The sequence below is a fragment of the Nycticebus coucang genome, chromosome 12 (genome assembly GCF_027406575.1).
Source record: "Nycticebus coucang isolate mNycCou1 chromosome 12, mNycCou1.pri, whole genome shotgun sequence".
Classification (NCBI taxonomy): domain Eukaryota; kingdom Metazoa; phylum Chordata; class Mammalia; order Primates; family Lorisidae; genus Nycticebus; species Nycticebus coucang.
In genome coordinates this window covers 15,641,760-15,662,157 of record NC_069791.1, presented here as the reverse complement: position 1 = coordinate 15,662,157, position 20,398 = coordinate 15,641,760, and the positions used below count along the sequence as shown (strand labels likewise).

Below are 20,398 nucleotides of genomic sequence, written 5' to 3'. Positions count from 1 at the left end.
ACTATAGGCATCTTCCACAATGCCTGGCTAATTTTTCTATTTTTAGTAGAGAAGGGGTCTTTTTCTTGCTCAGGCTGGTCTTGAACTCAGTGCAAGCAATCCCAAAATCTTTTAGTTTTTTTGCAGTTTTTGGCTGGGGCTGGGTTTGAACCCGCCACCTCCAGCATATGGGGCCAGTGCAAAATCTTTTAGTTTTTAAAAGATGTTTCTTTTTCAGGGCAGTGCCTGTGGCTCGAAGGAGTAGGGCATTGGCTCCATATACCAGAGGTGGTGGGTTCAAACCCAGCCCCGGCCAAAAACTTAAAAAAAAAAAAATCTTAAAACTTATGGGCGGCGCCTGTGGCTCAGTCGGTAAGGCGCCCGCCCCATATACCGAGGGTGGCGGGTTCAAACCTGGCCCTGGCCAAACTGCAACCAAAAAATAGCCGGGTGTTGTTGCGGGTGCCTGTAGTCCCAGCTACTTGGGAGGCTGAGGCAAGAGAATCACTTAAGCCCAGGAATTGGAGGTTGCTGTGAGCTGTGTGAGGCCACGGCACTCTACCGAGGGCCATAAAGTGAGACTCTGTCTCTTAAAAAAAAAAAAAAAGATGTTTCTTTTCTTTCTTTTTTCTTTTTTTTTTTTGAGACAGAGCCACAAGCTTTCACACTAGGTAGAGTGCTGTGGCATCACAGCTCACAGCAACCTCCGACTCTTGGGCCTAGGCAATTCTTGTGCCCCAGCCTCCCAAGTGGCTGGGACTACAGGGACCCACCACAATGCCCAGCCACTTTTGGTTATAGTGGTCATTGTTGCTTTGGCAGGCCTGAGCTGGATTCGAACCCACCAGCTCTGGCGTACGTGGCTGGTGCCTTAGCTGCTTGAGCTACAGGTGCCAAGCCAAAAGATGTTTCTTTTAAGGCAAAAATGGAAAAACAATTGAGTCTCTGGCTTTGAACTGTTGTAAGGTAATGTGATACCTTTAGTTGAATGTACTATATTACTATAAAAAATGGTTTTGCAGGCTCGGTTCCTGTGGCTCAAATGGCTAAGGCGCCAGCCACATACATGAGATGGCGGTTTCAAATCCAGCCCTGGCCCACCAAACAATGACAGCTGCAACCAAAAAATAGGCGTTGTGGTGGGTGCCTACCATCCCAGCTACTTGGGAGGTGGAGTCAGGAGAATCGCTTGAGCCCAGGAATTGGAGGTTGCTGTGAGCTGTGATGTCATAGCACTCTATCCAGGGCGACAGCTTGAGGCTCTGTCTCAAAAAAAATATTTTTGTAGGCTCAGCACCTGTAAAACAGTGGTTACGGCGCCAGCCACATACACCGAAGCTAGTGGGTTTGAGCCCGGCCTGGGCCAGCTAAACAACAACAACTGCAACAAAAAAATAGCTGGGTGTTGTGGCAGATGCCTGTAGTTCAGCTACTTGGGAGACTAAGGTAAAAGAATTGCTTAAGCCCAAGAGTTTGGGGTTGCTGTGAGCTATGATGACACGGCACTGTACCCAGGGTGGTAGCTTGAGACTATCTCAAAAAAAAACAACAACAAGGTTTTGTATGGCTATTATGCTACAGTTTATTCTTGAATTGTCAAAGAGAACTTTTATGGTAGAAATCTAGGTCTTACAGCCTAATTTCAAGCCATATTCTCTCTCTTTTTTTTTTTTTTGCAGTTTTTGGCCGGGGCTGGGCTTGAACCCAACCCACCACCTCTAGCATATGGGGCCGGTGCCCATATGAGCCACAGGTGCCACCTATATATTCTCTTTTTTTTTTTTTTTTTTTTTGTAGAGACAGAGTCTCACTTTACTGCCCTCGGTAGAGTGCCGTGGCGTCACACAGCTCACAGCAACCTCCAGCTCTTGGGCTTACACGATTCTCTTGCCTCAGCCTCCCAAGCAGCTGGGACTACAGGCGCCTGCCACAACGCCCGGCTATTTTTTTTTTTGTTGTTGTTGTTGCAGTTTGGCCGGGGCTGGGTTTGAACCCGCCACCCTCGGCATATGGGGCCGGCGCCCTACTCACTGAGCCACAGGCGCCCCCTATTCTCTTTTTTTTAAAGACAATCTCACTCTGTCACCCTGGGAAAAGTGCCATGGCGTCATAACTCATAGCAACCTCTAACACCTGTGATCCAGCGAGCTTGCCTCCACCTCCCAAGTAGCTGAGACAACACACACCTAACACAAAATCCAGCTAGTTTTTCTGTTTTTAGTACAGACAGGGTCTCCCTTTGCTCAGGCTGGTCTAGAACTTCTGAGCTCAGCTAATCCACCCACCTCAACCTCCTAGAGTGCTAGGATTACAGCCTGGGCCACCACACCCAGCCACTAAATTCTCCTAATTCTCGGCAATACTTAACTGTTCTACAAAGCTATGGATATGTTTGCAAATAATATTCCTTAAGGTAACACATTTAACACGAACATTCACTTGTAATAATCATTTACCTCTTTAGCATTGCCCTTTAGCTAAACTTTCAATTTGCTAACAAACATTTGACGAAGATGGCTTATCAGTAAGTGAAATGGGCCTGGTAATGACAGGTTTACAGGGATTAAGTACTAGCAAAGCCTAATGTCATCATGTTAGTGTATTTTGTGTGTGTGGGGGTGCTTAACAAATTTTATGTCAGGAACACAATATGATGTTTTTGTTTTTTTTTTAAACAGTCTCAAGCTGTCTCCCTGGGTAGAGTGCCATAGCCTCATGGCTCACAGCAACCTTCAACTCTTGGGTTCAAGCGATCCTCTTGCCTCAGTTTTATCATTTTTTAGTAGAGATCAGGAGTCTTGCACTTGCTTAGGCTGGTCTTGAACTCATGAGCTCAGGCAATCCATCCACCTGGGCCTCCCAGAGTGCTAAGATTATAGGCGTGAGTCACCTCACCCGGCCTGCCTGGAGGCTTTTAATGGAAAGTTTAACAGTTCCTACCAAAGAATTGTGAATTTTCTTTTTTTTTTTTTTTGTAGAGACAGAGTCTCACTGTACGGCACTCTCGTCACACGGCTCACAGCAACCTCTAACTCTTGGGCTTCCGCGATTCTCTTGCCTCAGCCTCCCGAGCAGCTGGGACTACAGGCGCCCGCCACAACGCCCGGCTATTTTTTTTTTGTTGCAGTTTGGCCGGGGCTGGGTTTGAACCCGCCACCCTCGGCATATGGGGCCGGCGCCCTACTCACTGAGCCACAGGCGCCGCCCAAGCCACAGGCGCCGCCCGTGAATTTTCTTAAGACAAAATTTTCAAGAGTATCAGGCGGCGCCTGTGGCTCAGTCGGTAAGGCACCGGCCCCATATACCGAGGGTGGCGGGTTCAAACCCGGCCCCGGCCTAACTGCAACCAAAAAATAGCCGGGCGTTGTGGCGGGCGCCTGTAGTCCCAGCTACTTGGGAGGCTGAGGCAAGAGAATCGCTTAAGCCCAGGAGTTGGAGGTTGCTGTGAGCTGTGTGAGGCCACAGCACTCTACCCAGGGCCATAAAGTGAGACCCTGTCTCTACAAAAAAAAAACAAAAGAAAAAAAAAATTTTTTTCAAGAGTATCTATTCTACCATATCCCCACAAGGGTTTGAAAAAAAAATGTGGAGTTTATATGAGGGTTCAATGGAACTGGAATGTTTTCTCTTTCTTTAAATTACTCCCAAATGAAGATTCTCAGTTTCTTCTGGTCTTGGAAGAAGCAAGCTAAACTTATGGATTTATTTGTTTCTTTTTTTTGTTTTTTGAGACAGAGTCTCACCATCTCACTGGGTAGAGTGCCATGATGTTATAGCTCACAGCAACCTCACACCCCGGCTTGAACATTTCTCTTGCCTCAGCCTCCCAAGTAGCTGGGACTACAGGGACCCACCACAATGGCCAGGTATTTTTTGGAGATGAGATCTCTAGCTCAGGTTGGTCTCAAAACTGGGAACTTGGGCAGTGCCTGTGGCTCAAAGGAGTAGGACGCCGGTCCCATATGCTGGAGGTGGTGGGTTCAAACCCAGCCCCGGCCAAAATGAAAAACAAAACAAAACTGGGAACTCAGGCAATCTACCCGCCTCAGCCTCCCAAGTGCTAGGATTACAAGTGTGAGCCATCTCTCCTGGCCACCTTTTCTTTCTTTCTTTTCTTCTTTTTTTATAGTAAGACAGAGTCTCACTATGTCATCCTTGTTAGAGTGCCATGGCGTCACAGCTCACAGTAACCTCAAACTCCTGGGCTTAAGTGATTCTCTTGCCTCAGCCTCCTACAGGCGCCCGCCACAACGCCTGGCTATTTTTTGTTGCAGTTGTCATTGTTGTTTTTAAAGCAGGTCCAGCCTGGGCTCGAACCCACCAGCCTCTGTGTATGTGGCTGGCGCTATAACCACTGTGTTATGGGCGCCAAGCCTCTCCTGGCCACCTTTATCTTTTAAAATTCATTTATTGGGCAGCGCCCGTCACTCAATGGGTAGGGTGCCTGCCGCATACACTGAGGGTGGCAGGTTTGAACCTGGCCTGGGCCAGCTAAAGCAACAATAACTGCAATAAAAAAACTAGCCATGAGCGGCACCTGTGGCTCAAAGAAGTAGGCCACCGGCCCCATATACCAGAGGTGGTGGGTTCAAATCCAGCTGGGGGTGGGGGGCAGGGGCGGAAGGGAAACTAGCCAGGCATTGTGGCGGGCGCCTATAGTCCCAACTACTTGGGAGGCTAAAGCAAGAGAATCACTTAAGCCCAAGACTTTGAAGTTACTAGAGGCTTTTTTTTTTTTTGTAGAGACAGAGTCTCACTGTACCACCCTTGGCAGAGTGCCGTGGCGTCACATGGCTCACAGCAACCTCTAACTCTTGGACTTACGTGATTCTCTTGCCTCAGCCTCCCGAGCAGCTGGGACTACAGGCGCCTGCCACAACGCCCGACTATTTTTTTTTTGTTGCAGTTTGGCCGGGCCTGTGTTTGAACCCACCACCCTCGGCATATAGGGCTGGTGCCCTACTCACGCCGCCATTACTAGAGGCTTTTAATGAAAAGCTAAAAAAATAGGGCAGCATCTGTGGCTCAAAGGGGTAGGGTGCCGGTCCTATATGCCACAGGTGGCGTGTTCAAACCCAGCCCCGGCCAAAAACCAAAAAAAAAAAAAAAAAAAAGCTAAAAAAATAAAATGAAATAAATAATAAAATAAAATTCCTTTATTAGAGGCCAGGCGCAGTGTCTCACACCTGTAATCCTTGGGAAGCCGAGATGGGCAGATTGCTTGAGCTCAGGAGTTCCAGACCAGCCTGAGCAAGAGTGAGACCCCATCTCTACAAATAGCCAGGCATTGTGGGGCCACCTGTAGTCCCAGCTACTTGGGAGGCTGAGACCAGAGAATCACTTGAGCTTAGGATTTTGAGGTTGCTGTGAACTATGACACCATAGCACTCACTCTACGGAGGGCAATGTAGTCAAACTCTGTCTCAAAAATAAATAAATAAATAAAATTTGTTTATTAGTAGCTGTTCTGCAGGTCTTTGAAATGGCAGTATTTCTTTACTGTTTTCATTGTGTACGTATTAAAGTTAATGAATAAGACTTCAGCCCTCTGGGTGGCGCCTGTGGCTCAGTGAGTTGGGCGTTGGCCCCATATACCGAGGGTGACGGGTTCAAACCCAGCCCCGGCTGAACTGCAACCAAAAAAATAGCCGGGCGTTGTGGCGGGCGCCTGTAGTCCCAGCTGCTCGGGAGGCTGAGGCAGGAGAATTGCGGAAGCCCAAGAGCTAGAGGTTGCTGTGAGTCCTGTGACATCATGGCGGTAAGGTGAGACTCTGTCTCCCAAAAAAAAAAAGGCTTTTCAAGGAAGACGCGGTCGCAGGTTCGGCGGAGGCGCGCTGTGCTCGCTTCTGCTCCTGACTCACCGCTGTTCGCTCTCGCCGAGGAACAAGTCGGTCAGGAAGCCGCGCTGCAGCCATGGCTTTTAAAGATATCGGGGAAAACACCTGTGGAGCCAGAAGTGGAAATTCACCGAATTAGAATTACTCTCACCAGCCACAACGTAAAGTCCCTGGAAAAGGTGTGTGCTGACTTGATCAGGGGCGCAAAGGAGAAGAATCCTAAAGTGAAAGGACCAGTTCGGATGCCTACCAAGACTTTGAGAATCACTACAAGAAAAACTCCTTGTGGTGAAGGTTCTAAGACTTGGGATCGCTTCCAGATGAGAATCCACAAGCGACTCATTGACCTGCACAGCCCTTCTGAGATTGTTAAGCAGATTACCTCCATCAGTATTGAGCCAGGAGTTGAGGTTGAAGTCACCATTGCAGATGCTTAAATCAACTGTTTAATAAATTGATGACAAGTTAAAAAAAAAAAAAGACTTCAGCCCTCTATCGTATTACATTAGCTGTTACTGATTTTTATACACCTGTTTAGTGAATGATAACTGAGTTCTAATTTTGCTGTTTTGCATTCCAAGTTCTGCATAAAAAAGTAACTATCATCGTGACTTATCAAAACTAAGAGTATTGTCTTAACATTGGAGTAAATCATGATGAATTTAGTATTCATTGAATCAGTATTTATTGCATGCTATGTTCCAGGGAGAGTGTTAGCAAAAATAGGACTTTTGGCCTTATGTGAGATATGAAAGAGTCATAAATAATTGCATGATTAGAACAATAGTAAATGTAACATCTGGAGTCTCAATCTATAGGGTGGGAAGTGGTGCAAGGAAGGAATGCTTTGGCCAACTGAGAGTACATATATCTGAAGGAGTAGGAGTTTATTTGATGAGCAGGAGGAGGATGTCCCAAATATAAGGAACAACCCATACCACTTTATGGTGCATTGGAACACTTGTACAGTCCTGCAGCCTACAGCATGGGGAACATTATTCCATCTTCCAAGATGGGCCTCGAGAAATAGGTAAGAGCTAGACTTCTGGGATTTGTGGTTTTTGGCCGGGGCTGGGTTTGAACCCGCCACCTCCGGCATATGGGACCTGTGTCCTACTCCTTGAGCCACAGGCGCCGCCCGACTTCTGAGATTTGAAGTGTGGAGAACAAATGAGAGACCAGTTAAGTTACACCAGATAATGATACAGCTGGAGCAAAGTGGAAGATTTGAATAACATGTAGGAAGTATAATCAGCAGGTCAGGAAGATTAAATATGGATATAAGAGGAAGGGAGGGAGGCACCAAGGATGACCGTGAATTTGGTTTTTGGAACTGGCTGGATACTTATGCCATTCACCAGGACTGGATACATTGACAAAAACCTTTAGTGGAGTGAGAGATTGTAAGTATGGTTTTGAGATTTCGAGATAACTTCTTTTTGCAGAACTTTTTTGTTTTTTTTGGAGACAGAGTCTCACTACATCGTCCTCGGTAGAGTGTTGTGGCGTCACAGCTCACAGCAACCTCAAACCCTTGGGCTTATGCGATTCTCATGCCTCAGCCTCCCAAGTAGCTGGGACTACAGGCTCCTGCCACAATGCTGACTATTTTTTGGTTATAGTTGTCATTGTTTGTTTTTTTTTTTTTTTTTTTTTGTAGAGACAGAGTCTCACTGTACCGCCCTCTGGTAGAGTGCCGTGGCGTCACACGGCTCACAGCAACCTCTAACTCTTGGGCTTACGTGATTCTCTTGCCTCAGCCTCCCGAGCAGCTGAGACTACAGGCGCCCGCCACAACGCCCGGCTATTTTTTTGTTGCAGTTTGGCCGGGGCTGGGTTTGAACCCGCCACCCTCGGCATATGGGGCCGGCGCCCTACTCACTGAGCCACAGGCGCCGCCCTATAGTTGTCATTGTTGTTTGGCAGGCCCAGGCTGGGTTTGAACCCATCAGTTCTCGTGTATGTGGCTGGCGCCCTAGCTGCTGAACTACAGGCACAGAGCCTTTGCAGGACTTTTTATAATGCTAACCATGGCAACATGGGAGGATGGAAGGAAAAAAATAATACTAACCCAGAGGCAATCCTTTCGAGTCCAGTACTTCATCTCTGGTATAGGGTGGTATATTTTGGACTAGAGTGCGGTGGACTTGTCATAACTCACTGCAACCTCAAACTCCTGGACTCACATGATCCTCCTGACTCAGCCTCCTGAGTAGCTGGGACTACAGGTGCATGTCACTATGCCTGACTAATAGGGTGGTTTAAATTAAATGACATTTTCTTTCAGGTAATTTTAAAAATGACTGTTACTGTAATCCAAGCACTCTGGGAGGCCAAGGTGGGTGTGTCGCTTGAGTTCACGAGTTTGAGACAAGTCTGAACAAGAGCAAGACCCCCATCTCTAAAAAAACTAGCAGGGTGTTGTGGCAAGCTCCTATAGTTCCAGCTACTTGGGAGACTGAGGCAAGAGGGTCGCTTGAGCCCAAGAATTTGAGATTGCTGTGAGCTGTGATGCCACAGCACTTTACCGAGGGCGACAAAATGAAACTCTGTCTCAAAAAAATAGATAAATAGGCTCGGCACCTGTGGCTCAAGTGGCTAAGGCGCCAGCCACATATACCTGAGCTGACAGGTTCGAATCCAGCCCGGCCCACCCAACAACAATGATGACTGCAACCAAAAAAAGCCAGGCGTTGTGGCAGGCACCTGTAGTCCCAGCTACTTGGGAGGTGGAGGCAGGAGTTGGAGGTTGCTGTGAGCTGTGATGCCACAGCACTCTACCCAGGGTGACAGCTTGAGGCTTGGTCTCAAAAAAAAAAAATAGATAAATAGGCCAGGCACGGTGGCTCACACCTGTAATCCTAGTGCTCTGGGAGGCCAAGGAGGGTGGATTGCCTATAGTAATCACAAGTTCCAAAGCCTCAGAGACTCAGGCTCAAGCAATCCTCTTGCCTCAGTTTTTCTACTTTTAGTGAAGATGGGGTCTCACTCTAGCTCAGGCTGGTGATTCTCTGAGCCTGAGCCAGAGCAAGACTTCGTCTCTAAAAATAGCAGGGTGTGTGGCAGGCGCCTGTAGTCCCAGCCACTACGGAGGCTGAGGCAAGAGCATCTCTTTTTTTTTTTTTTTGTAGAGACAGAGTCTCACTTTTTGGCCCTCAGTAGAGTGCCATGGCCTCACACAGCTCACAGCAACCTCCAACTCCTGGGCTTAAGCGATTCTCTTGCTTCAGCCTCCTGAGTAGCTGGGACTACAGGCGCCTGCCACAACGCCCGGCTATTTTTTGGTTGCAGTTTGGCCAGGGCCGGGTTTGAACCCGCCACCCTCGGTATATGGGGCCAGCGCCTTACCGACTGAGCCACAGGCGCCGCCCTCGCAAGAGCATCTCTTGATGCCCAAGAGTTTGAGCTATGATGCCATGAAACTCTATCAAGGGCAGCAAAGTGAGAAAAAGGGAAAAAAGGGAAAGGGGAAAAAAATATGTGACTCTCTGTTCTTAGCCTCCCAAGCAGCTGGGACTACAGGCACCTGCCACAACGCCCAGCGATTTTTAGAGATAGGGTCTCGCTCTTGCTCAGGTTGGTCTCGAACTCCTGAGCTCAAGCATTTTGCCCATCTTGGCCTCCCAAAGTACTAGAATTACAGGAGTGAGCCACTGTGCCCTGCTTAATTTTATTTACTTAATAATTAATTGATTAATCTATTAATTAAGTTATTTGTGAGACAGTCTCACTTTATTGCCTTTGGTAGGGTGCCATGGCATCATAGCTCACAGCAACCTCAAACTCTTGGGCTCAAGTGACCCTCTTGCTTCAGCTTCCCGAGTAGCTGGGACTACAGGCACCTGCCACAACATCTGGCTATTTTTTAGAGATGGGGTCCCACTCTTGCTCAGGCTGGTCTCAAACTTGTGAGCTCAAGTAATCCACCCAGAATGCTAGGATTACAGGTGGGGTGGCCACCTCATCTGGGCAACTTCTTTAATTTTAAATAAACAGTTTAGAATGGTTTTTAATTTACCAAAAAGTTGAAAATATAGTACAGAATGTTCCTGTATACCCTTTATCCAGTTCCCACTATTGTTAGAATGTTACATTACTATGATACCTTTGTCACAACTAAGAAACCAGCATTTGTACACTACTCTTTTTTTTTTTTTTTTGTAGAGACAGAATCTCACTTTATCGCCCTTGGTAGAGTGCTATGGTGTCATAGATCACAGCAATCTTCAGCTCTTGGGCTTAGGCGATTCTCTTGCCTCAGCCTCCCGAGTAGCTGGGACTACAGGCGCCCGCCACAATGCCCGGCTAGGGCTGAGTTTCAACCTGCCATCCTCCATATATGGGGCCGGCGCCCTACCCACTCAGCCACAGGCACTGCCCTACTCTTAATTGAACTTCACAGTTTATTTGGATTTCATTAGTTTTCCCTTAATGTCTTTTTTCTGTTGCAGGATTTCATCCAGGATAGATTACTTCTAGTTATCTTGTCTCTTTATGTGCTACTGGTCTGTGACAGTTTTTCAGGCTATTTTATTTTTTAATGACCTTGATAGTTTTGAGGAATACTGGCCAGATATTCCTCAAATTGGAGACTGTCCTTCAATTTGGTTTTGTTTTTTTATTTGTTTGTTTTCATGGTTACACTGGAGTTATGAGTTCTTGGGAGGAAAACTGTAGAAGTGTTGGGCGCCTGTAGTCCCAGCTACTCAGGAGGCTGAGGCAAGAGAATCGCTTAAGCCCAGGTTGCTGTGAGCTGTGTGAGGCCACGGCACTCTACCAAGGGCCATAAAGTGAGACTCTGTCTCTACCAAAAAACAAAACAAAACAAAACAAAAAAAACTGTAGAAGTGAAATCTATTTTCAGGTGGCGCCTGTGGCTCAAAGGAGTAGGGCGCCAGCCCCATATGCCGGAGGTGGTGGGTTCGAGCCCAGCCCCGGCCAACACTGCAAAAAAAAAAAAAAAAAAGAAGTGAAATCTATTTTCATCACATCATATTAAGTGTTCACACTGTGAACTTAACGTACTGCTGATGTTAATTTCTATCACCTGGCTGAGATATTGTTCATAAGCTTTCTCCATTGGAACTCTGTGGACCCAGGCTAGAGTGCTATGGCCTCAGCCTAGCTCCCAGCAGCGCCTGGTTCAAGTTATCCTCCTGCCTCAGCCTCCCAAGTAGCTGGGACTAGAGGCGCCCACCACAACACCTGGCCAGTTTTTCTATTTTTAGTAGAGAGGGGGTTCTGACTCTTGCTCAGGTTGGTCTCAAACTTCTGGCCTAAAAGGATTATCTCCTGCCTTAACCTCAGAGTGCTAGTATTACTGCCTACCAGCATTTAACTTAAGATCAAAATGAGAAAAGAGGCCTTTCTTTTTAAAACACACCTCAGCCTCCCCCAGTAGTATACTATGCATATCTGAAAGGGGAACCTTCTTTCTGATATTTTTCCAAACCTTCCTAAATAGAAGACAGGCTATTTTTCTATGGTTCTTCTGTTTTTCCTGTGGTTTCAGATGGACTTATGAACTTAAAATTCAGCCGGGCACTTTGGCTCATGCCTGTAATCCCAGCCCTCTGGGAGGCCGAGGCACATGGATTGCCTAAGCACACAGGTTTGAGACCAGTCTGAGCCAGAGCTAGAACTCATCTCTAAAAATAGCCAGGCGTTGGCTTGGCGCCGGTGGCTCAAGCGGCTAAGATGCCAGCCACATACACCCGAACTGGCAGGTTCGAATCCGGCCCGGACCTGCCAAACAATAATGATGGCTGCAACCAAAAAATAGCTGGGCGTTGTGACAGGAGCCTATAGTCCCAGCTACTTGGGAGGTGGAGACAGGAGAATCGCTTGAGCCCAGAAGTTAAAGGTTGCTGTGAGCTGTGATGCCACATCACTCTATGCAGGGCGATTAAAGTGAGACTCTGTCTCTAAAAAAAAACTATCTTTTGCTAGGTGTGGTGGCTCATGCCTATAATCCTAGCCCTCTGGGTGGCCCAGGTGGGTGGATTGCCTGAGCTCATCGGTTCGAGACCAGCCTGAGCAACAGCAAGACCTTGTCTCTAAAAATAGCTGAGTGGGGTATTACCTGTGGCTCAAAGGAGTAGAGCACTGGCCCCATGTGCTGGAGGTGGTGGGTTTAAGCCCAGCCCCAGCCAAAAACTGCAAAAAAAAGAAAAAAGAAATAGCCGGGTGTTGTGGCAGGTGCCTAGAGTCCCAGCTACTCGGGAGGCTGAGGCAAGAAAATCACTTTAGCTTAGGAGCTTGAGGTTGTTGTGAGCTGTGATGCCATAGCACTCTATTGGGGCGACAAAGTGAGATTCTGTCTCAAACAAACAAAAAAACCTATCTTTTGTGGAATGGCTTTTAGTTTACACAGGAGTTTCTTATACAGGTTCAGTTGTAGAAAGATTTTATGTAATTTAAATTTGAGATTTCCCCAGTATTCCATTTACAGGTACAAGTGAGAGCCTCTTAACATGGATGTGAATTGTTGCTCCTGCCTGCAAGGTAGAAGGCTCCCTAACAAGATTGTTCCACCATCTCAGGGCCCTTTGGGTTTCCCAGAAGGTGAATGGCAAATCACTCCAGTCTTCTCTTTTTGCCACTACCTTCGAGACTCTGGCTGTCTCTGTGTTCTAAGCTTTTGTTTGCCAGCCTTGCAGCTCTCGTGAGATCATGTAATGATCTGAGACTTTGGCAGAAATCTCAGGATTCTTCTCCTTTGTTTCTCCTATCGGGGAGGAATAACTTTCCCAGAATTTTTTTTCTTTTTTTTTTTGAGACAGTCCCACTTTGTTGCCCGGGTAGGGTACCATGGCGTCACAGCTCACAGCAACCTCAGACTCTTGGGCTCAAGCGATTCTCTTGCCTCAGCCTCCAGAGTAGCTGGGATTACAGGCACCCACCACAACTGCTGGCTGTTGTTAGAGACGGGGGTCTTGCTCTTGCTAAGGCTGGTCTCTAACCGGTGAGCTCAGGCAATTCACCTAGTTCAGGTTCCCAGAGTGCTAGGAGGAAAACGAACTTTTGGTAGACAACTTAACAGTCTCTGCCATAGCCCACTCCATTCGTCACAAACTTTTATTCTGGCAGAGCTGGTAGCTCAGTGGGTTCAAACCCAACCCAGAACAGCTAAAATAACAATAACAACTGCAACAAAAATATAGCCAGGCGTTGTGGCGGGTGCCTGTAGTCCCAGCTACTTGGGAGGCTGAGGCAAGAGAGTCACTTGAGCCCAAGAGTTTGAGGTTGCTGTGAGCTATGATACCACAGCTCTCTAATGAGGGTGAGAAAGTAAGACTCTGTCTCAATTAAAAAAAAAAAAAAAAAAGGTGGTGGGCAGTGCCTGTGGCTTAGTGGGTAGGGCACCAGCCCCATATACCAAGGGTGATGGGTTCGAACCCGGCCCCGGTCAGCTAAAACAGCAGTGGCAACTGCAACAAAAATTGCCGGGCATTGTGGCGGGTGCCTGTAGTCCCAGGTACTTGGGAGGCTGAGGCAAGAGAATTGCCCTAGCCCAAGAGCTGGAGGTTGTTGTGAGCTGTGATGCCCCAGCACCCTACTGAGGGCAACAAAGTGAGACTTTGTCTCAAAAAAAAAAAAAAAAAAAGGTGGTAGCCGGGCGTTGTGGCGGGTGCCTGTAGTCCCAGCTACTCGGGAGGCTGAGGCAAGAGAATCGCTTAAGCCCAGGAGTTGGAGGTTGCTGTGAGCTGTGTGAGGCCACGGCACTCTACCGAGGGCCATAAAGTGAGACTCTGTCTCTACAAAAAAAAAAAAAAGGTGGTAACACTTCAATGAAATTTCATCCTCTCCCTCAAAGGAAGACAACCCCAATATCATCCATCTACTGCCTCCAGATCCGAGTTCAGGCCCTCTGGACTATGCAATCTTTTCCTTCAGCTCTAGAGATTATTTCTCTTGGACAAACAGCCTGGAGTTAAAAAAAAAATTATCTTATCTCCAACATATCCAAAATACTAATGGTTCTCACAAAGTGTAGTTCTTGCCCAAGTAGCATCAGCCTCACCACAGAACCTGTAAGAAACATAAATTATTGGGTCACATCCAAACCCTACAAAATCAGAAATTGAGTTGTATCTAGAAATTTGTGTCTTAATTACCCTTCCATGTGATTATGATCTATGGTAAAGTTGGAGAGCTCCTGCAAAAGACAATGCTGGAGGCTCGGCGCCTGTGGCTCAAGCGGTTGGAATCCAGCCTGGGCCCGCCAAGGAACAATGACGGCTGCAACCAAAAAAATAGCCGGGCGTTGTGGCGGGCACCTGTGGTCGCAGCTACTCGGGAGGCAAAGGCAGGAGAATCACTTGAGCCCAAGAGTTGGAGGTTGCTGTGAGCTATGATGCCACCGCACCCTAACAAGGGTGAGAAAGCGAGACTCTGTCTCAATAAAAAAAAAAAAAAATAGACAACGCTGGACACAGTAGTGTAAATGCAATGATATTCCTATTTAGCAAAGGAAATAGGCAGTAGACATTGTTTTTGAGCTTTTGCTTTGCAACAAACTAACAAAATTTAGTAGCTTCAAATGGCAAATATTTATTTGCTGGCGACTCTGTAAATTGGCCATATGGGCAGGGTACACACACAGATTCGTGATCAACTGGCAGTCCATGGCCTCTTTTATTTGCCTTGCAGGTGGTAGTTGTTGTCTGGGGTGATGACAATTACTGGGCCATATCTTTCCTCGTCTAGTAATCTAGCCACATTTATTCACATGGTCTCAGTTTCCAAAAGCAGAAAGAGGGGGGCAAGTCCCAGTGCACAAGCACTTTCCAAGTCTGTGTGTAGTGTTTGATATTATCTCATGGTCATGTGATCAAACCCCCCAGGTGTGCAAGAGGGGTCTTCTTAAAGGTAGTGAATGGGGTTCAGGGGAATTACTACAGCCATGCTTGCAAACCATCTTCCATACTGCCTGACAGTACTAGTGAGGACACCCTGTTCTGGCAAATGGAGTAACTTTGTTAGTTGTCCAGCAGTCCCTAGTTCTGATCTTTGGGAATGTCTTAATTATCCATTTTCCTTCATAGACATACCTAACATGTCCTTCTGCATATATCTAATTCAGCTCTGTTCAACTATAGAGCTTTGGCAGCTGTCTTCCTGTTGGTTAAGAGTTGGAAATTTACAGTGTGCTAAGGTTCTATTTATTTATTTATTTATTTTGTGTTGTTGTTGCAGTTTGGTCAAGGCCGGGTTCCACCCCGCCACCCTCGGTATATGGTACCGGTGCCCTACTCACTGAGCCACAGGCACCGCCTATCTATTTATTTTTTATTTGCATATATTCATGGGGTACAAGTGAATGTTTGCTACATTGATAGATTGCACTGTGGTAAAGTCAGATCCTCCAGTGCACCTGTCACTGGACCAACACACATTGTACCTACCAAGCAACCTCCCATCCTTCAGGGACTACTTTGGATTAGAGGCAGTTATAAATTAGAGCCAGTTGAAGTGAGGATTGGAGTATCTTTGGGTGCAAAAATGTGAGTGAACATCTGGATTATTTAATCCAGTCAATTCCATGTGATAACAAAGTAGGCAAGGGCTTAGCACAATGGCTCATGCCTGCAGTCCCAGAGCTTTGGGGAAGGCCAAGATGGGAGGATCACTTGAGGCCAGGAGTTTGAGACCAGCTTGGGCAACATGGTGAGAGCCTCATCTCTACAAAAATTAAAAAATTAGCTCTGTGTGGTGGTGTGCTCCTGCAGTGTTAGCTATCCAGGAGGGAAGCAGAATGATCATTTGAGCCCAGGAGTTCCAGGCTGCAGTAAGCTATGATTGCACCACTGCACACCAGTCTGTGGGACAAACCAAAAGCTTATCTCTTTCTACAGAAAAAAAAAAAAAAGGCAAAGATCTTATCTAGACCTGTGTTATTCAATATGGGAACCACTAACCACATGTAATTATCAAACACTTGACATGTGACTATTGTGACTTGAGATGTGCTTTTTCACTTTTTTTTTTTTTGGAGACAGAGTCTCAAGCTGTAGCCCTGGGTAGAGTGCCAGCCATCACAGCTCATAGCAACCTCAAACTCTTGGACTTAAGTGATTCTCTTGCCCCAGCTTCCCAAGCAGCTGGGACTACAGGCACCTGCCAGAATGCCCGGCTATTTTTTTGTTATAGTTTTCGTTGTTTAGCAGGCCTGGGTCAGGTTCCAACTCACGGGCCTCCGTGTATGTAGCCAGCCCCCTAACCACTGTGCTATGGGCGCCGAGCCTCTTCTCACTTTTTGAAATGTAGCTACTGAAGGCCTGGTCTCGATCAAAGCAGTCATGAGTGCATCTGGATACAGGGGAGGGGACACAGACCTCATTTCTTGGTGGAGGGAATGTTAATAAATTTATAACTCTCATGAGGCTGAGGCAAGAAGACTGCTTGGATCCAGGAGTTTGAGACTGCTGTGAACTAGGCTGATGCCACGGCACGCCGGCCTGAACAGGGTAAGACTGTCAGAGAGAGAGAGAGAGAGAGAGAGAGAGAAAGAATGAGAATGAGCGAGAATTTAAAGCATCTGCCCGACCAGTTTCTGATTAAAATACACCTATGTTTGGACTCTCCGTATATTAAATTAAACATTATTTTGGAACACCATTACGTCATATGCTGAGAAGGATGAAAGGATGAAGAACATACAAGTTTCTGTCTTGTAAATCGTTAGAAGTCTAGGCAGTGGGAAGCGGATTCTCCCCTCCATTGTCCTTTTAAAAGCTGTAACGGAAACAGAGACAAAGCGCTGCTGGCAGATGGGCCCGGGAAGCCCCAGTGAAGGAGGTGGCCTGTGATCAGGTCCTTATAAATGGGTAGGTGTCGCCCAGGGGAAACGAAGAGGAGGACAAGACAAAGACATGTTTCTAAGTCTACTAGTGGAAAAAGTAAGGTCCGGGACCCCTGAAAACTTGCTCTAGAGTTCAGAAAAGGTAAATGCTACGTGTCCACACTGTGGTACAGCCGACGTCCACACCCTGAGCCCATTTCGCGTGGGAGAATTCGGGCGGAGGGTTCGGGCCTGACGTCTCAGAACCTGACCAGTAGAGGGCGCCACGAGCATGTGCGTCCTCAGCCCGTCCGGGCCGCGGAGGCGGTGCGTCCTCCCGGCCCGGGGCGGGCCCGCCGCGCTCACGTGACCCTTGCTCATGGCGGCGGTAGCGGCGGCGGCGGCAGCAGCAGCGGCGGCGCTCGCGGGGCTAGGCGGACGGAGCCGGATCTTGTAGCCGGGGTGTGGGCCCGCGTCAGTCGTCCCTCCTTCGGCCCCCTCTCTAGTCTTCCGGAGTGTGGCTGGCGGAGCCGGGATGGCGGAGCGAGGCCTGGAGCCGTCGCCGGCCTTGGTGGCGGCGCTGCCGCCTGAAGTGCGGGCGCAGCTGGCGGAGCTGGAGCTGGAGCTCTCAGAGGGTAGGCGCCGGGCGGGGGGCGGGCGCCCCGGGGCCCTGAGGATCGCAGCGAGTCCGAGACAGGTCCCCGCCGCGCGCCCTGGCGGCCGTGCGGCGAGGGGGACGAGGCTGCAGGAAATCTGGCCTGGCTCTCCACAGCCATCCGCTCTCCTTTCCCACCCCGCTAAGTGCTTTCCCGTGGCTTTCATTGTTTTCCCTTGGAGGGGGCTAAGCAAGGGCTTGGGGGAGAGGTCCTTCGTGTCCGGGCTGCTCCTGCGCTTCCCGTCCCCCAAAACCCGAGACAAAGCTGCGCCCTCGGTCTTCTGCCCGGGCGTCTGGGCAAGTGGGGTGTGGGGGAGGGCTGCGAGGAGGGTGGCTGTCAGCTCTCTCCTTTCCTCCTCTCCCCTTTAGCAGGAGGGCTCCATGCCTTGTTTCAGCCTCTCCGTTTTCCTTCAAAAAGAGAGAAAGACACATGGGAAATCCACGGGAGCATTTCTTTTCCCCTCTTTAACAATGTAAGATTCCTCTTTGGTGACAGGACAGGAGATAGAAGTGGGTGAGCCGTTGAGGGACCTTAGGGAGATTAGACGCAGTGGCATTAACCCAGAGAGAGACGCACGGTGCTGCTTTAAGATCATCTTTGTCATAGGCTTTTTTCCCTAGTGCCTGCATTCGGGCTGAATTTTCCGCACCTGATCACCTTTTGGAGTCTTTCTAGAGGGAAGGAGAGGTGAATACTGGTTACCTGCAAATCCTGGCAGGCACCTTTTCTTTTGACAATGGATTGGTACAGGGAAGCTTAGATTTATTTTGGGAATTAAAAAAAAAAAAAGTGGAGTAAATCAAGCCACAAATATGAGAGAAAGTCCCTTGGACAACTATGAGAGAAACACAATGCTCTGCTGTGGGCCTGTGACCAGGCTTGTTGGGCAGTTGTGATCAGTTTTCTGTAAAGTTCCTGTTTTTATCACAGGCTGCCTCTGAGACAAAAGCACCATTTTCTCTGAGCTTGGTATCAGTATTTTGGTAGTGTCCCTAGAGTTGCATATTCTTATTGACTGCCTTGCCAAAGGAGCTCTTCACTAGCATTTTTGAAGTGGATCAAAAACTGTTGATTGGAAAAGAAGACTCTGACCATTTTCCGGGAGAGTTCTGACTTTTTGTTTACTTATCAAGGCATGTGGTCCCTCCCTGACTTTCAGAATCCTTTACAATGAAAAGCCAGGAGTTGATTTGAGTCTTAGAAATCCAGTTGGGCATTGAAGGAAATAATTATCTTTAATAACCCTATTAGGTTTTCCCTATGTATAGAGGAGGTTCTGTTTTTACCTGCAGTTAATTACCAACATATTATTTTTCAATTAATCAGTTGGGAAGTTATTCTTTGGCCAGCCCCCAGAATTGCTGGGGGTAGAAGAGTTTGCTTCTGCGAAGTATTTAGGAAGATAGGAATCCTTTTGGCTTGTCTGCCTCTTACATCTTTCATTGAAATATTCACCAGGTGCACCCAGTTGCATTCAGTTCAATAGACTTACATTTTTGTACCTGCTGTGGGCAAGGGAACAGAGATATCGCAGGGACACTGTGATAGCTTTCAAAGAGCTCTGATCTGAGTCTGGTAGGGAAATCACTTAAAAGTGCCAAAAAAAGTGTATAAGAGCATGATAGATCATGTACAGAGGGGACCTTCTAAGAAAAGAAGAAGATACATGCCTTGTCACTGTTCTCAGAAAAAAATGGCAGAGAATTATAAATACTCTGGATTGTGTGGCTAGTAGAAAGGGCTGTGAGTTAGCCTGTGCAACTCAGTCAAAAGTGTGAAGCAAAGAAGGGTGTTTCGGTACATCTGTGGCATGTCAGTAGGAGCTCAAGTCTTTTAGTGTCTAAGTCCAAGAATGACAGCTGGAAAGGTATCAATAAAATAACACTTAGAACAAGAGATCCTCCCTTTTCTTGTTTAAAAACTTCTCTGAGCATAAAGAATACACGCAGTCATATCCTCCCTTTCTCCTTCCTATTTTATCATGTGTCTCTGTGGTCCTATAACCATGGTATGAGGTCCATCATGAAGATGGAGAGATGTGGTGGCACCTGTAGCTCAAGCGGCTAAAGCGCCAGACACATACTCCAGAGCTGGTGGGTTCGAATCTGGCCCAGGCCTGCCAAACAATGACAACAACAACCAAAAAATGGCCTCCAACTCCTGGGCTTAGGCGATTCTCTTGCCTCAGCCTCCCAAGTAGCTGGGACTATAGGCGCCTGCCACAACACCCAGCTATTTTTTTGTTGCAGTTTGCCTGGGGCTGGGTTTGAACCCGCCACCCTCTGTGTATGGGGCTGGTGCCCTACCCACTGAGCCACAGGTGCCGCCCTGTCTAAGTAGTTTTTTTTTTTTTTGTAGAGACAGAGTTTCACTTTATCACCCTCAGTAGAGTGCTGTGGCATCACACAGCTCACAGCAACCTCCTCCTGGGCTTAAGCGATTCTCTTGCCTCAGCCTCCCGAGTAGCTGGGACTACAGGCGCCCGCCACAACGCCCGGCTATTTTTTGGTTGCAGTTTGGCCGGGGCCGGGTTCGAACCCACCACCCTCGGCATATGGGGCCGGCGCCCCACCGACTGAGCCACAGGCGCCGCCCAGGAGTATAGATTTTTAAATAACCAAAAATGGGCATTGTCTCAGTGTTCTTCCATCCAAAACGATGGGCTGGAACTCATCTTTGGCTTTGTTGTCAGAGCCTGTGACACATTTTTTGAAAATACTACAGGCTTGGTGCCTGTAGCTCAGCAGCTAGGCTGCCAGCTACATATACCACAGCTGGTGGGTTCAGATCTAGCTTGGGCCTGCCAAACAACAATGGCAACTACAAAATATAGCCGGACATTGTGGCAGGCACCTGTAGTCCCAGCTACTTGGGAGGCTGAGGCAAGAGAATCGCTTAAGCCCAAGAGTTTGAGGTTGCTGTGAGCTGAGATGCCATGACGCTCTACCAAAGGCGACAATGTGAGACTCCATCTCAAAAAAAAAAAAGAAAGAAAGAAAATAGGGTGGCAAATCTTAATTAATTTAAGGTAGTTTCATTTTTTAGAAAAGCTTGTTACTGTTCTCTTAGAGCCCAAACTAGCTGTGCCTGAAGAAAGTAGAGTGATTATAAACTAATTTTAGTTGTAATTATCAAAAGATCAG

At 47.6% G+C, this 20,398-nt stretch overlaps 2 protein-coding genes across 6 annotated transcripts in view; both read left to right on the top strand.

The window, feature by feature from the left end:
- The first annotated feature begins 4,410 nt into the window (after positions 1-4,410).
- Positions 4,411-6,296, top strand: LOC128561879 (40S ribosomal protein S20-like). The gene is made up of 2 exons (XM_053556569.1): positions 4,411-4,414; positions 5,772-6,296. Exons 1-2 carry the CDS (start codon positions 4,411-4,413, stop codon positions 6,251-6,253), a joined length of 486 nt encoding a protein of 161 aa, XP_053412544.1. The 3' UTR covers positions 6,254-6,296.
- A 10,672-nt stretch (positions 6,297-16,968) lies between these two features.
- Positions 16,969-20,398, top strand: part of DIP2B (disco interacting protein 2 homolog B) — a 264,807-nt gene continuing 261,377 nt past the window's right edge. For 4 of the 5 annotated variants that reach the window (XM_053558000.1, XM_053557997.1, XM_053557998.1 and 1 more), the window contains exon 1: positions 16,987-17,234. In XM_053558000.1, coding sequence (XP_053413975.1) covers positions 17,135-17,234 — 100 coding nt within the window. In that variant the 5' untranslated portion in view covers positions 16,987-17,134. Of the gene's footprint in view, positions 17,235-20,398 lie in introns of all 5 variants that reach the window. The other variant, XM_053557999.1, reaches the window with a different exon arrangement.